General features: G+C 35.9%; 2 protein-coding genes across 3 annotated transcripts; one reads left to right on the top strand and one right to left on the bottom strand.

Annotated features, from left to right (window-relative positions):
* Positions 1 to 5947, bottom strand: LOC119985148 (RNA exonuclease 4). The gene is made up of 9 exons (XM_038829344.1): positions 5785 to 5947; positions 5610 to 5685; positions 4882 to 4960; positions 3680 to 3761; positions 2284 to 2392; positions 1465 to 1553; positions 1317 to 1381; positions 1146 to 1224; positions 1 to 433 (listed from the first exon to the last, which is right to left on the bottom strand). Exons 1-9 carry the CDS (start codon positions 5857 to 5859, stop codon positions 263 to 265), a joined length of 825 nt encoding a protein of 274 aa, XP_038685272.1. The 5' UTR covers positions 5860 to 5947; the 3' UTR covers positions 1 to 262.
* A 2855-nt stretch (positions 5948 to 8802) lies between these two features.
* Positions 8803 to 13275, top strand: LOC119985076 (probable E3 ubiquitin-protein ligase ZFP1). 2 transcript variants are annotated; one of them, XM_038829245.1, is made up of 7 exons: positions 8803 to 8863; positions 9113 to 9226; positions 10589 to 11420; positions 11707 to 12110; positions 12245 to 12343; positions 12632 to 12781; positions 12928 to 13275. In XM_038829245.1, the coding sequence occupies exons 3-7, from the start codon at positions 10619 to 10621 to the stop codon at positions 13069 to 13071; spliced, it is 1599 nt and encodes a 532-aa protein (XP_038685173.1). In that variant the 5' UTR covers positions 8803 to 8863; positions 9113 to 9226; positions 10589 to 10618; the 3' UTR covers positions 13072 to 13275. The 2 variants fall into 2 exon arrangements, with proteins under 2 accessions (XP_038685173.1, XP_038685175.1); XM_038829247.1 differs by having other exon boundaries at positions 10586 to 11420.
* Positions 13276 to 14984: the final 1709 nt, after the last annotated feature.

Below are 14984 nucleotides of genomic sequence, written 5' to 3'. Positions count from 1 at the left end.
TTCAAATTTGCATTGCTTCCTCGTGGATCGATACCGGACTCACCGGTTTATTACTTGACGATACCCTACACTTGGGGTAAGTACACACACACACTTAGGTGTCGGTCAATTACATTCATCGTTGTTTGATTGATCAGTGCAACAGTTGAGAGTTCTCGCATAATAAAGTCAACCTGCTGCATCCTGTTACCTTGTGTTGCAACAAATGTAGACGTGTCGGCTTACAAAATGCTGGAAGAACCTTCTATAGAAGCAGTGGATTCTAAGGTGGTGTTGAACCATGATTGTTTTCCAGAGCATCTCTGTCCTTTATTTTCTTCTTCGGCTTCCGTTTCTTCTGCTTCTGTTTGAGTCGCATTTGATCTTTGGCACTCTTCTCCCATTCTTTTCTGTTATTTTGATAAAGCAGCATTGCAGTCCGAGCATCTTCAATCTAAAATAAAACACTGAGTTAGACGCACTAGATAAAATGGTTTGGACGTTTCAATGCCCCTTTCAGCAGAGATGTTAAATTGGGCAGCTGCATCAAGAATCTAGATTTATGTTCAGAGGTGCTTCCATGATTAACAAAGATTCGGATCAAACTGTAAACCAAGAAATGAAAATAAATACACAACATTAAGTGCAAATATGAAAATTAAAGGTCTAAACTAGAACATAATATACAGAAACCGAGAAAGAGACACTGCGATTTCTTTCTTTTCTAAATTCTAATATATTTTCTTCTGCAATCATTGGCAACATGCTTTTTTTTTTCTTTCTATATCAGCTTCTCTAGTATTTATATCCACGCAACAAAATGGGATCGAACCCACAGGATGAAATAATTATTGAACCAAACTTCTGATTCGAGCATCAACCGAGTGTCACAAAAGGTCCTATGCTATTTCGCAAAATAAGATAAGAAAAAGAAAAGCTGTCGGGTCAGCATTTTTCCAATAGCTCAACATCACCGATAGCATTTTTTTTGGTTAAGAAAATATAGTTGTGCTCCATGTACAATTTGCTTTCAAAGGTAGGGAACAAGTTGTCTGGCAACACGCATTAAACATATATGGAAAAGCTGATAGATATATATGTAGGTGTGTATGTGTGCACATGATTATATAAGTGCATATGTATAAGAACAAGTCTGAAAAGCTTACTGGGCAGTGCTCCCCAGATTGTATATTCACACCAAGAAATTCAGCCGCAAGATGCCGAAGAGCCTTTCTGTGCCTTTCCCTGCGTTGGCCATCAAAATAATATGTTAGAAGTTATATCAATGGCACTAGATACAAAATTTTATCCTCAAATAACGAAGGAGTTGTAAGTACTTAAGAAAGGGCTGATACTCCGAAGTATCCCGCATGTCGTTCTTAGGATGACTTAATAGCAACGCCTGTCAAAAAAAAAAGTTATCTCCAAATCCTTAGGTTCAGACATGGGCAAATCACAATATTAAAAAAACCAGATATGTCAAACCTTAAGATCATTTCGTAATGCATGGCCCACAAGGATCCTTCCATGAATCAACTCTGCCACTTTCTTCTGAGCAACTTGAAAATCCTTTGCTGCAAAAGTTGTAAAGAATGCACAAACATTTCTAACTGTAATTAGTCTGCTGAGGATATTTCTCTTGTAGCTGATCACAATAACTACCCCAATAATACAATATAACCCAACTTTATTTTGTGCTACATTGTCTACTAAGTTTCCACTAGCACAAATTCTCACATATGCATTAAAGTCATAAATTTTATATATTTGTATGTATATATATTAACAATGCACTACATTATAAGCAGATATTAAAGAAACTTCCTAATTGTCAGACATACGTCAAAGAAATAGCTGTTCCAATATGCTCACCAGAACCAAAAGCCACAATGTTCTTTATTCATCTATTAAATTGACTGTCCTTTTTTTCTTTCCTTCTCTTTTCTTTTGATAAATTTTGTGCGGTTAAATTCTTAATTTCTTTTGAGGGAGAGGGGAATGAACCTTGCATCTTGTGCAAATATAAAAAGTTGGCTACCACTAGGCCACAAGCTCCTTTCTTTTATCAAATAGCCTGTTAGGGTCCCATTGTCATGAAGGCCTAAAAGAACACGGGTTACGAAAAACATTCTACTGTATAAAGAGTAGAATCAACAAATGGTACAGAAGCATTGCAAGAACAGTACATTGTAAAATATAAAATTTTCAGCTAAAAAAGATAACATCAAACCATGCCTTTTAACATATGATACTTCAAATATCAAAATGATAATATGCATTAGCCAAAGAAAAAGGCAAGTAAACCTTTTTTCAAGTCTTGAGGCCGAATGCCACTAATTTGTGTACGGAAGTCAGCAACACGTTCCACTGGGCGGACAAACTCATCATATAGAACATTTCCCCATTTATTTACCTGGAAGCAACTGGAGCAACCTTAGATATCAATGACTTCACCAAATAAACTGAATCTTGTCATAAATGAAACACAATCTTGAACGGAATAGTAGATGAATTTGATTCTTGCAAAGATAAGATATTATCATATATATCATGACGCTAACACAGTGACAAAAAATGACTTGAAAAATGAATGCACAAACTCCTCTTTAGCAAAGGGGATCCTAGTCAAAATATTTTTTATACATGAAATGTTCGCTAACTTCATGCCCGACTATTCTTTTATACATGGAAAATTGAAAGTTCTGGTTCCCTCTAATCCTGGCCTTTCCCATTCCTAATTTCTTCTACCCTCTCTTTTCCAAGTTATCTCCCTATCTATTGTTCTCATGCTCTTGAATATATACAGAAGATATTGTGGAAATACAGGCAAGCAGAAGGCCCTCAGTTACATTGCCATCCACGTGTCCCAAGCCCACCCCTCCAAAGCATCTCTTGAAGTTGACCACCAAGTCAGGTAGCCACATCAATGAAGTCCATCACCATCTTAACCCCAAGTAATACAAGATTAGAGGCATTACAATTTACAAGCCAATTTCATTATTAATACCAAACTGGGTTCTCTCTATCCTAAATGACACAATGGATGCAAAGTATGCAGTGCACCACCATGATCCGTCAACTAAGGGAGATAAAAGAGCTAACACAAGTTTCATGACCTTCCATCAACAGGAACAAAGGCAACATGGCCATATAAATGTAAGGGCTATAATAGTTTTATCCTTACGCAACGCAAAATCAAAGGCATGTTACCAGCCCAACTTGTGCAAGCTGGATCTCCTTGGCATTAAAGAACTAATATCACTTCACTGCTAACATACACGGTCAATCTTCGTCAATGTAAATCAAATTCATTACAATACGGTGCCAAAGTGTTAGCCTTAACTGAACATAGAGTTCACTACATCAATCCTATCCTATCTGTATGCTTTGTTTCTGCCAAGTCCCAATGCTATCATATCTTGCCGAAAGGAAAGAGCGATCTAAACCAGACATAGAGCTGTCAAGTAAGTGCCAGAAGCTAGAAAATATCTTTATGACCCCTGAAAATGTGTGCAGAGTTTCAAGGACACGGACTTAATCCGACATGAATTTAAAAGCCAATCAAAAGACAGATAACTTGAAGAAACTATTTGATACTAATAGTATATCCACTTTCACAGATCATGGTTACAAACAATTATGTAATAGTAAACATTCGATATACTGCTTTGAGGGAAATACAAGAGGAATTATTGAGTACCAGAGTTACTCTTCCAAGGGCGCTTTTGTTTCCTTGACCAACTCCAACCATTTCACAATCCATTGCCACCACATCTGTCAGACTATTGAATAATTGATTAGTTATATCCTGGTGCAAAACAGGTCACGAGAGACATTGACAACAATCATTAAACTTGAAAATTTTAAATAAATAGAGCCTCCTAGTATTGTTCATGAAGCATGGAAAACTATCTACCTTCACTGTGCAACTGACTGCAACCTCAAATTGTAAAGTTTACTGAGAAAAATTGAGAGACGTATGCTTGTTTATTATGAAAAAGACTGGTCAACAACATGGAATAAAATCAACTCAAGCATAGTTCTCCAGGAAATGATGATCAAGTATGGACCAAAAAAGTTATTATATATATGGTCATGAATCTCAAATGGTCTCAAACAAACTCAATATGTCTTGACATGTTGAAAACTATCATAGGAAAGGTTCAACAAGCAACCATCACAATAGGTACCTTTTAAAGCCATAACCAAAAGAAAAGGACAAAAAAGAAGAGGGTAAATAAAATAAACAAACAATATCATGGATACAGAACCTTAAGCTGTGTAACAATTTTTAGTGTAATTTGAGCATCAAAAATTGAAAGTCGTTAATACATACATCACAATTCCATTTCCTCAAAAAAGAGAGCTAGACAGAAAATTAGAATAACAAACTTTCAAGCTAAGATTTGATATATTCATCTTTCCCCCAACCTTTGAGCTCATCCCGTCCTATGTGAATGCACAATAACTTAAAATTCAAAGATAAAGCAATTGAGTAATTATGAACAAATCACATGTTTGTCTTTGTCTCTTGAGTGAACAATCTTATCATGAAAATTGCAAAAATATAGCATTACATTGTTGACAGAGAAAACAAGGAAAAATGGAATTTTAAATTATTACAGTCACAATAAATCCGGGTTCAAGTGAACAGTATAAAAATCCAGTAACACTTTCCTGTTCGCGCATTTAGAAAGTTCAAGAACTACTGTTTTTCCTTGTCCCACATTCATATGCCTTGATTCATTCAACCAGAAAAGGAAAAAAGAAAAGAGAAGTTCCCCATTGCTATCTCAAGTAGGAGGATTTTTTTGGAAATTCAAGATTTCAAATTATTTTTATTTCTCTAAAAAAGTCTTGAAAATAAAAAAGAGTCACAAATAATGAAGTTGAGATTAGCACCTGAAATCATCATTCATTGGTGCGAGAATATTAAGCTTGGAATCATCAGACTCTATTTCCCTCCTCTCCTTACGCTTCCCTGTAAACAAAGCACACGGCAAAAATACAGAACATAAGGAAGTGACTAGTGAGCCTTGACAACATACGTCGTTAATAGGTCAAGAGTATCAAGACTTTTCCAGGACCAACAACAAGACACAAGAAACCCTCAATGGAAATCATCACCTTCAGATTATAACGGGACATTTGGTTAGCATTTAGAAGGTGGAATGAGGGTGGGATGAGGATAGAATCACCCATTCCCTTATTTGGTTGGATTTTGGAAAGGTGAAATCTCATTCCAATATCTATTCTCCATGGTGAAGAATGAGTTTAAATATGCAAAAGGCTATTATATTCTTATTACAAAGTACAATTTCCACACATACTCGCTCTTTACTTCCCACCGAACATGGTCATGTTCATTAAATACTCATTGTCACACTCCCTCACACTCACCTCATATTCACACTCATTCAATTATGAACCAAATACCCCGTAAATTCCTTTTATTATTTATTACACGACCACAAACACCAATATCTGTTTAAACTTCAAACGCAAAAAGGTTCAAAAATTCATACAAAATCTTCCAATCAATAAGCAGCAGCATCAAAGGAAATCATCACAGCTAATACAATGTCGTAATGAAAAAGGTATCAGAAACAGAAAAAAATGGATCCAAATACCTAAAATTGGGTTGAAGGGTTCCGTTCCTGAATCGGTTGAGGGCCTGGGAAACTTAGAGCCATGGATTTTCAGCTTCTGCAGAACCAAAGACGATTGATTGTATTGTATTTATAGGTGCAATAAAAGTAGACGACATGAAAGAAAATTGTTGGAGTTTGACAAAGTAAGGATTACTTGCTGAAGCTGAGCCCAGTTGGGGTTGAGCGGTAGCTTCTTCTTATTAGGGCTTTTCTTCTTCTCACTTCCCATCTCCTCCTCCACCTCCTCCTTCTTCTTCTGCTGAATAGCTGAAGCGGGGTTATGTTTTCTCCGAAACCCGCGGCCCTCGCTCGTTAGGAGTATGGAGTTTAGACTGGTATTGAATGAGTATTAATTAGCTGAAACGGTAACGTTTGGCATGTGATGTGTTGATGATTATTTTATTTTTTTAAAAGTAACATTGGGTGTCAACCTCTAAAATTAGAGGTGAAAACGATTGATTTTTTACATAAATTTAATCGATTGATCGGTTCTTTAAAAATGTATGTAAATTTTTTAAAAAAAATAATCTATCTATGGATTGGATTATTGATCGATTTGATTATATCAATACTTTTTATATAGCCTTAGTCAAAATATTTTGGAATGTCAAAGTAAGAAATCAAACAAATTCACCAATTCACCAATTAATTTCAGCATCAAACAACTAGTAAATTTTAGGGAAAATCCAAAATTTCTCTCCTCCATAATTTTATTTGCCTCTCTTTAGAACTTGAGAAAATTCCAACCGTAGGGGAGGAGGAGACGAGATCTTCCTCCCTAAACTCATCCACCCTTAGTCTAATGAGTCTGTGGATGATTTGGGCCTTTTAGTAAATATGACAGGAAGTATGTCGGCCAAAAATAATACTGGTGTTAGGAAGGATTTTTTGTTACAATCTTCTGTTTAAAAAATAATATAAAATGAAATCTCGACAATTCTTCATTGTCTCTTTGATCACTTTATTCTTCTCCACTATAGTCCGTTTGTGTACACATTTATAACACAATTTTTAACTTTTAGTTGCCAACTGCAACTGTAAGGATATCATTGTCAGCTATAAAAATTGTGAAGCAGCGTTTGCAAAATTGGATGGGAGACTAAATGATTGTCTAGTTACATATATTGAGAAATAAGTGTTTGATCAAATTAATTCCTAGTGAAGTTATTATGCAACATTATCAAAAGGTAAGAACTTGTATATTATCAGAAGCACCGGTTGAAATACTGCGATGGCATGCGAGAGCATACATTCTTGCAATGACTGGGAGTGTTTTGTTTACTAGCACCACTCGGGATAGTGTATCTCTTATATACCTACATCTGCTTCAAGATTTTGAGGTCACTCGGGGGTTCAGTTGGGGTGGTGTAGTGTTTGCTTGTCTATATGGGAATCTTTACAGATGTTGTTTGCAAGGGACGAGAAATATCGGAGGATGCGTGCTACTACTACAATTATGGTCATGGGAGTGATTACATGTGGGTCATCCTAAGATAAGGATACCTCGAGTGGAGGCGATGGGGAGAACGATAATGATCATTTACGTCTAGGTGCCCGATAAGTAATATGTTCTAATGCACAAATTATTTTTTCCTTTGGATTGTTCAAAACTTTTACTTGGCTATCGTAGATAGAGTAGTAGCAAGACATTCAAGAACAACCTAAACCATGCTATACTCAATTGCATAAATGAGTATAGTAGTATGTTCCATCAAAACGAATATGCTTCTTTTTTTTTTAAGAATAAGAGAATTTGTATTAAAACCATGACAAGTTACACGATACAGATACGAGGATACTCCTCTAGAAACATTATAAGAAAATAAAATTCCTGCATCTAGAACAAATAAAAAACCTGATACAATAGCGTTTGCAACAACTGTAAAGTAAAGAGATATAATTCTTTCTTAGAAACAAGTAGCGGCCTTGAAGCAAGTTTTGAACTATAGTAAACTGCCTTAAAAGTTGGATATGAACGAGAAAGGGATAGCACCACACGAATTGAGGGCAAAACCACCAAATCTGTGAGGGAAAACATCAAATCTGAGGAGAAAACCACTGAGAGGAAAATCAACAACGCATTATTAAACAATATAGAATCGAGAAATACTAGTAGATCTACTTCTAGGGAGGAGGAGAATCGTTGGATCTCGACTCCTGCCCGTATTGCCATGGAAAACAGAGAGTTTTTGAGAGTTAAAAGAGAGAACTTTGTAATTGATTAGTGTTGCTAAGTGCTAATCAATGATCGACAAACGAATAAGCTTTGTTAAACCACCTTGGCCTTGCCTTCATTAATTTTTTTTTAACAAAAGCCACAATATTACAATTCTAACCTAGAACAGTAGAAAAAATGAGTTACCTATGTAATTTATCCCAGAAAATATCTTACATATGTAATTCCTAAAATAGTTTCTCCAATCTTAATCAAAAAAACCTATTTTAGGGGTACCTATTTTAACATCACTCCAGTTAAGGCTGGGAAAAAATTGGTCCTAGGTCAATTCCGGGTAGGACACATGTTTACGAAATATTTACATGTTCGTACCCTAATCCATATTGGATTTCAGACGTATTTAATTGACCAAACTCGGATTGATTTAAATTCGAACAAGTAAATAGAATAATAATCTAATCTGGGTTAGAGTCCAAACAAGTAAATCAGACAAAATTTATGTGTTTTTTAACATATCTTAACGTCATATCTCATATTTTATTATTTTTAACATATTAAAATAAAAAAGTATGAGGGAGAATAAAAAAAAAAGTGAAAATAATTATTTGTTTTTTATATAAATCTGGGTATGTGCTTGCACTACCCAAAATTGGGATGTGCAATTCCAAATACCCGTTTGAACAAATAATTTAAAAAGGTACTCCAAATATGTTTTTCCATTTTGGGTATCACTTGGAGAAGTTTTATTTTGTTTTTGTAAATTATGGAGGGGATTCGAACCTTACTCACCGACATCATACACATTTTTATCATTTCATTTCACTTGGAGAAGCTCTAACACACTAGATTGAATTATTTTTAAAAAAAAGATTAAATGGCGTAAATCATGATAAATGATTTTCAATTTGGTCAACATAGTAGCAGAGTTTCTTGGACTTTTTTTAACCGTTAAAGGGACTCTCTCTCTGTCTCCTTTTGCTCTATAAAAGGCCGAGTCCTAGACACACCCAACCCCAACGGATCTCTCGTTTTCCTGCAGCAAACGATTTTCAATCAGGTTGGTCTGTTTTTTTAGAAGTATTTTTGTTTCTTAATTCACGATGAATCCTATTTTCAACTTAGGAATCATAGAAAGTTTGCAGAAAAAAGTTTCGATTTTTATGCGATAACGGTTAGAAACTTGAATTCCTGGACTTTCATCGATTGCATTATTTGTTTATCTCAATTCGATTCAGTTTTCTTTTGGGTATGCTTGGAATTCTATTTTTAGGGTTTGTTAACAATTTATCCGTTCGTTTTTTTGCAGTGATTTTCGATTCTAGAGATAGAGTTGAGTTTGCTGTTTAGTTTTCTTTCCCCTGGCTGATATTCTGATTTCTTCTGTGGCTTTGGAAGCTTTCAGAATTTTCATCATTATAAGGTAGGAGATTGTTGTCTAAATTATGTCCGATCAGTTTTTTTTAATAATTATTTTAATTATCTGTTGTAAACTATTACTTTTATTTTATGGATTTTGTAATCCTGAATTGGGAAATTTAATGACATTATGTACCTTAAAATTCTTTTGGCAATGTCCCTTTTGAATTATGCATGAATTATTAGTTGCCTAAGGATGCTGCTACATTGATTGAAGCAATGGTTTTTAGGTTGGTAAAAAGTATTTGATGCCTTTTGATTTTGTATCTGGTTTGTTAGTGGTCTTGTTTAGGAGAATGGGCATCGTTTACTGCTTGGTTAGACAAAAGTAGGAGATTTACTGTGAGATTTATTTGTTGTTTTCCTCTTCTTTTTTCTTTCTTTTTTTGGTTGTGTATTCGTATTGGTCAAGTTTTTTCTTTTTTTGAAATGTTTAGAAACTGTTGGAGCCATTATTATTAGGTTATTTTGGAAATATATATTTATGTTTTACTTGTCAAATCTTCTGTTTCCTTACTTTTACACATTAGTGGATATACTCGATTTGAGTTATGTTTCTCGACTTAAGGAGGAGTAAAACGATGACTTGCGCTTTCTGACTCCTGTTATTTTGTTTGCTTGTTTGGAGTTTGAAGTTGTTTCTACATCCGGCGTATTTCTCCTTTTTATACTCAGCTGGCTGGTCTTTCCTATGTAAAATGTTTTATAAAAAAAAAAGGAGTAAAATGTCCTTATATATTACAATAAAAAAAGTAAAATAATTAAATGGAGCTTTTCTTTCAGATACTGCATTATTGTCGTATCCAGTTAGAACCTTAAGTTGACTTCGCTGAGAACTTTTAAAATGCTTTCTTATTCTCTTTCTCTCTCTCCTATTTCATCAAGCAGACCATTTGCCTGAGGCTAATGCGTCGAGCATTTATTTTAAGGTTGTTAGTCATAGTTGTCTAAAACAAACGAGATCACAAGAAAGAAAAGAAGCATACATGTAGGTTTATACGATTTGTAATGTATGGCCGATAGGTGTTCCAATACTCTTTTGAGAACTATGATTATTGGCGATTCTCTGAAAAGTTGAGTGATGCTAATATTCATAGTTCAGGAACGATTTTGGTGTTGTCATGTATGGCCACATGTATTGAGTTTCAAAATTTTTAATGCTTTCTGTTTTTGTACGTTGAGTCTGTGCCAAATAAATCACCTGTTTGTTTTATTTGTTTCCACATTTAAAGAAGAGGTGCTTTGTGTTCAACTTTCTTGATTAATGCAAGAAAAGTTTCTCTTTAAGTTTTGGACTTTATTATATTATGGTTCTTCATTCATGGTTTATTTGCTGATTTTTTGTGCATATTTGTTTAAATAGCAGGCATCTTTTGAGACAAAAAGTACTTTCAGCATGGGTCAAAGAAATATGCTATGCACTAATCAGATGATTGATCTAGAAATGGACCAGCAAAACCACGGTTATCTGCTTCCTGAGCCTGGCATTGTCTTGGGTACCATCACGAGTTTCCCACAGCCTGATATTCCTAGGATGGTACCAGCTTCACAGAACATGTCTAATCCTGATTCCCATCATTTAACTGGTTGTTATGCCAGTCCTACGTTTTATCATATGCCCCAGTATGGTGTTGGGCACCATCATCCTGCTGCAGATTTTGATCAAGGTGCCGCGATGGCATCTAACTTCTATATTCCTTCCATGAATCCTTCACCTGGTATTCTTTTACATCCTGGGTCCTCTGATCAGTTGCCATCTTCCAGCAATTATGGAGTCGTGGGAGTCTCTGGGGATGAGTACGGAAGAAATAACCACTTTGTGGATAATATTAGCGCCTCATACAAGAGAAAGACTGCTGAAAGAATTCCTGGGAATTTCCATCTTTTTAATGCCTCAGCAAGTTCTAGTTCATCCATAGCCCCTCTGAATACAAGACATCCTGAGGGGGTTGCTGCTATGGATGCTGCATCTTTTCCCCATCCTCAATTCAGGGGAAATGGCATCCAGCAGCCCATCAGGGAAGTGGGATCTCATAGGAGTGTGAGAAACAGATTAGGTGCTACTGGGTTGGATCCTGTTCTAGCGCACAACCATAAACATTATATGCAGGGCAACTATGTGGGCCAGCCCTTCCGGCCATATAGCGATGTAGGTGTATCACGATGGAACCGGCCTCCTTTTATGACTTACATGCCAGGTATGTTCTCATTGCCAATTACATCTTGTTTTGATCTTTGTGTTGATATTTGATCAAAGATTTTTTTTCTTTCTGTTCATCATCTGTTCTTTCAATTGGAATTTTCTTTTTTACTTACAGCTTTGAAGTTCTCTTTTTAGGTTTAAATTATGTTATATTTGAATCAAAGAGTTTTATCCCATTGGGGAAACATTGGTTGTTGAAACTGCAGCGTTGTGGGAGACATTTATGTTTAATACTGATTGGCTTGGCATGGAGGGCTGATAATTTGCCAATGGTTTTGCAGGGAGTAATGTAAATGGAGGTTCTTTGGAGACTGGGAGCATGGGTCTACCTCACTATCATGAGACTGCTATCAACAGAAGTTCTGGTTCCACAGCTTTCTTGCAATCTTCTCCGGCTGATCTCAGGCAAAACAATTTTCACCATCTGTCTCCATCACCAGTTCAACTGTTGAGGGGTCAGAATGTCAGTCTTCACCCTCAAGTTGCTGCACCTAGAGTTCCGCTAAATTATGCCTCTTACAGCGGTATGAATCTTCCTCAGGATAGTATGGAGAATTCGCTCAGGCATCCGGGACCTGTTCCGCCAACGGGTATTCGGATTTACCGGCCTCACCGAGAGGGAAGTGGACCTGAGACTTCTTCAAGGCACCACAACCTTCCTTACTTGAGATTTCTGCCAACTGAAGTAGTTCTTCTAATTTTTTTTTCTTTTATTATTTCCGTGGTTTTCTTTTTATTATTTTATTTTTTTTATAGTTGACTATTTCTCTTTTCTCCCGTTTGCATATTGGCTTATATTTTTTCAATTGCTTTGCGTAGGGGGTTGCAATGCTAGAGATTTCTGACATCTATGAAATAGGCAGTTACACCGACCATCACAGAGACATGCGCTTGGATATAGAGTACATGTCTTATGAGGTAAAGTTGAGATCGTCTCATTAATACTTTATATCTTTACCATAAAGGCAAAGGATTGAATATTGGTATTATTATGCATTAGCTAAGTAGAAGTGCCTGTCAACAGCATTTGATATTTAATAAATGGAAGTCAGTGGTATCTGATCTTGAACAGGTAGGCAACTTTAGTAAGTCCCCTGAGGAATTGAGCATGAATTTTACTCTACGTTCAACACTACAACTAGATTTGTGCGATATGTTTTTTTGAAAACCAGTATATAATAACAGGAGATATGAATGCAATTGCAGGAGCTTCTTGCACTGGGGGATCGGATTGGCAATGTAAGAACTGGGTTGTCAGAAGAACTCATTATACGTCAGTTGAAGACAAGAACTTATTTATCGTCTACATCTGTCAATCTGGAGGAGACAGAACCTGATTCTTGCATTATATGCCAGGTACTGTATGATTTGTGCACTTCTATAGATGGGTGGTACTCCTATTAGTTTAAGAGTTATTCTCGATTCTTGGATTACACATTAGTTGAATACATTATCCTTTGCGCTCGACTTCTAACATATTGATGGTGGGTTTTCAATCGCAGGAGGATTACAAGAGGCAAGAGAAGATCGGAACTCTTGGTTGTGGACATGAATACCATGCAGATTGCTTGAAGAAGTGGCTGCTAGTGAAGAATGTCTGCCCCATTTGCAAATCAGAAGCATTGAGAGAACAGAAGGGCAGATGATGAATCCAGTCATTGTTCTTTCTAATTGTTTATCAAAGTAGGTGATATAATATATCTTTGTAAATGTAATTTTGCAAACTTGCCTCCAATGGCTGACGGTCCGATCGTTCAATCTTGTTGGCTGTGATTTATCAAAACTTGCACGGACTATGATGTGTATACATTTTATTTGGGCACTGCATTATTTCCTTTTTAAGTAGGTTCTAATGCTTGTTTATGTACCATTTCCTTCACAAACCTTGTTACATATCAAACTAAAGAGCCCATTAATTGGAACAGTAAAGCAGCCACGAGAAACCAGCTACTAGAGCAATAAAGCAAAAACCATCTAAAGATCCACCGCACAGAATCGTCAGCACCCAAGACCTGACTTCCGAGATCCACAAACCTTGCCCCCAAAGACACTAATGAAATCAGAGTAGTTAAAGAAACAACTCAAAAATAGTAACCAGACCATGGGCTAGTTTGGTAGAGCATTTGCAAAGTAACAGATATTCTAGCAGAAATGGTGGTAGCAGAAATGTTGGACAATTTTAGTAGCAGATATGCTGCTTGAATGCTGGGTAGGTGTTTGGTTGAACTTTTACTATTAACATTTGTGTTGTGTAGCATATTGGATAAATTACTTGCAGGGGTATTAGACATTTTAATTGTATACCTGTATACAAACATACAAATTTTATAAAATCAATAAATGTATTTAAATTAATTGAAGAAAATAATAAATTATAAAATAATTAATAAATTACCAAGTTAATTAAATTTAATTAATACATTATTTGGAAAGGGTATACATTATTTGGTAAGTTATTTAAATTTTATTAGGTCATCCAGGGGTATATTTGGTAAATTAACAATATACTGGGGGCAAGATTGGAAAAAGCTGGGTAAAAATTGTAAAATTGTTCTTTGATGGAGCATTTCACAAAGTAGTATAAATGCTGTAAAAAATTGTCTCGGAATATGTGTCGTAAATTGTTGTTTGATTGACATGGAACATTTATACTAACAAGTAGTATAAATGCTCCAAAAAAGACTGATCCAAACGGGCCCCATGTCTTGGTGCCTTTTTAGACGTTTTGTGGGCTATAGCATGGCTTGACGTCATTTTCATCAATTTTCAAATTTCTCATGTTTCATGCGTCATGTCATGCTTGTTGCCATTTTAACAAAGCGTTGCCATGGTTCCAACGGATGCTAACGCAATGTGATTTCTATCCAATGTCTTGAATGTGAAGCAATTCAATCAAGCGCGAATAAACGACGGGAGTAACTATGACTTTCTTAAGGTAGCCAAATGCCTTGTCATGTAAACCATAGCGGTAAAGCAGCAACAGTTCAAAGATCACTTAACATAATCATCAACACCCAAGACCTTATTAAATAGCTCCACCAACCTTGCCGCCAAACAAAACCAAAAACTCAGCAATTAGAGCAATAAAGCAACCACTCAAGACCAGTAACCACAGCAATAAACACAGTAACCTCATTCACTCAACAAAACCACCAATGTATTAAGTGGCTAAAACAATGTATAAGCACGAGTAGCTAACTTCAAAATGCTAAGATAAACTTCTAATTGCATGCAAGATAAAAGAGGAAGGATTGAACCATTGACCAGTTTGAAATAGCAACAGGCTTTTTCTAGACCAACCACAAACCAGAACTGAAAACTTCAAAAAATAATAGATCTGTTTGGTGGGACGTTTATTGGGGAGAACCTGCTAGTGGGCTCACTTTCCCAACCCGCCCCACCAAACAGCGGAATAAGCTCGGTAATATTGCCCGCATAAGTTGATGGTACCGCTAAACAAAAGAGCTCCAAATAGGAACTTGTTTCATAACGTTTCAAGGTGTTAAAGCTTTTTAGGTGTGGGATCCACGACCAAAAAGCTATCCCACCCCTAAACAAT

This window comes from Tripterygium wilfordii, chromosome 19 (assembly GCF_013401445.1).
Source record: "Tripterygium wilfordii isolate XIE 37 chromosome 19, ASM1340144v1, whole genome shotgun sequence".
NCBI classification, from domain to species: domain Eukaryota; kingdom Viridiplantae; phylum Streptophyta; class Magnoliopsida; order Celastrales; family Celastraceae; genus Tripterygium; species Tripterygium wilfordii.
The sequence above is the reverse complement of the archived record's forward strand: the minus strand, read 5'-3'. Positions and strand labels throughout refer to the sequence as shown.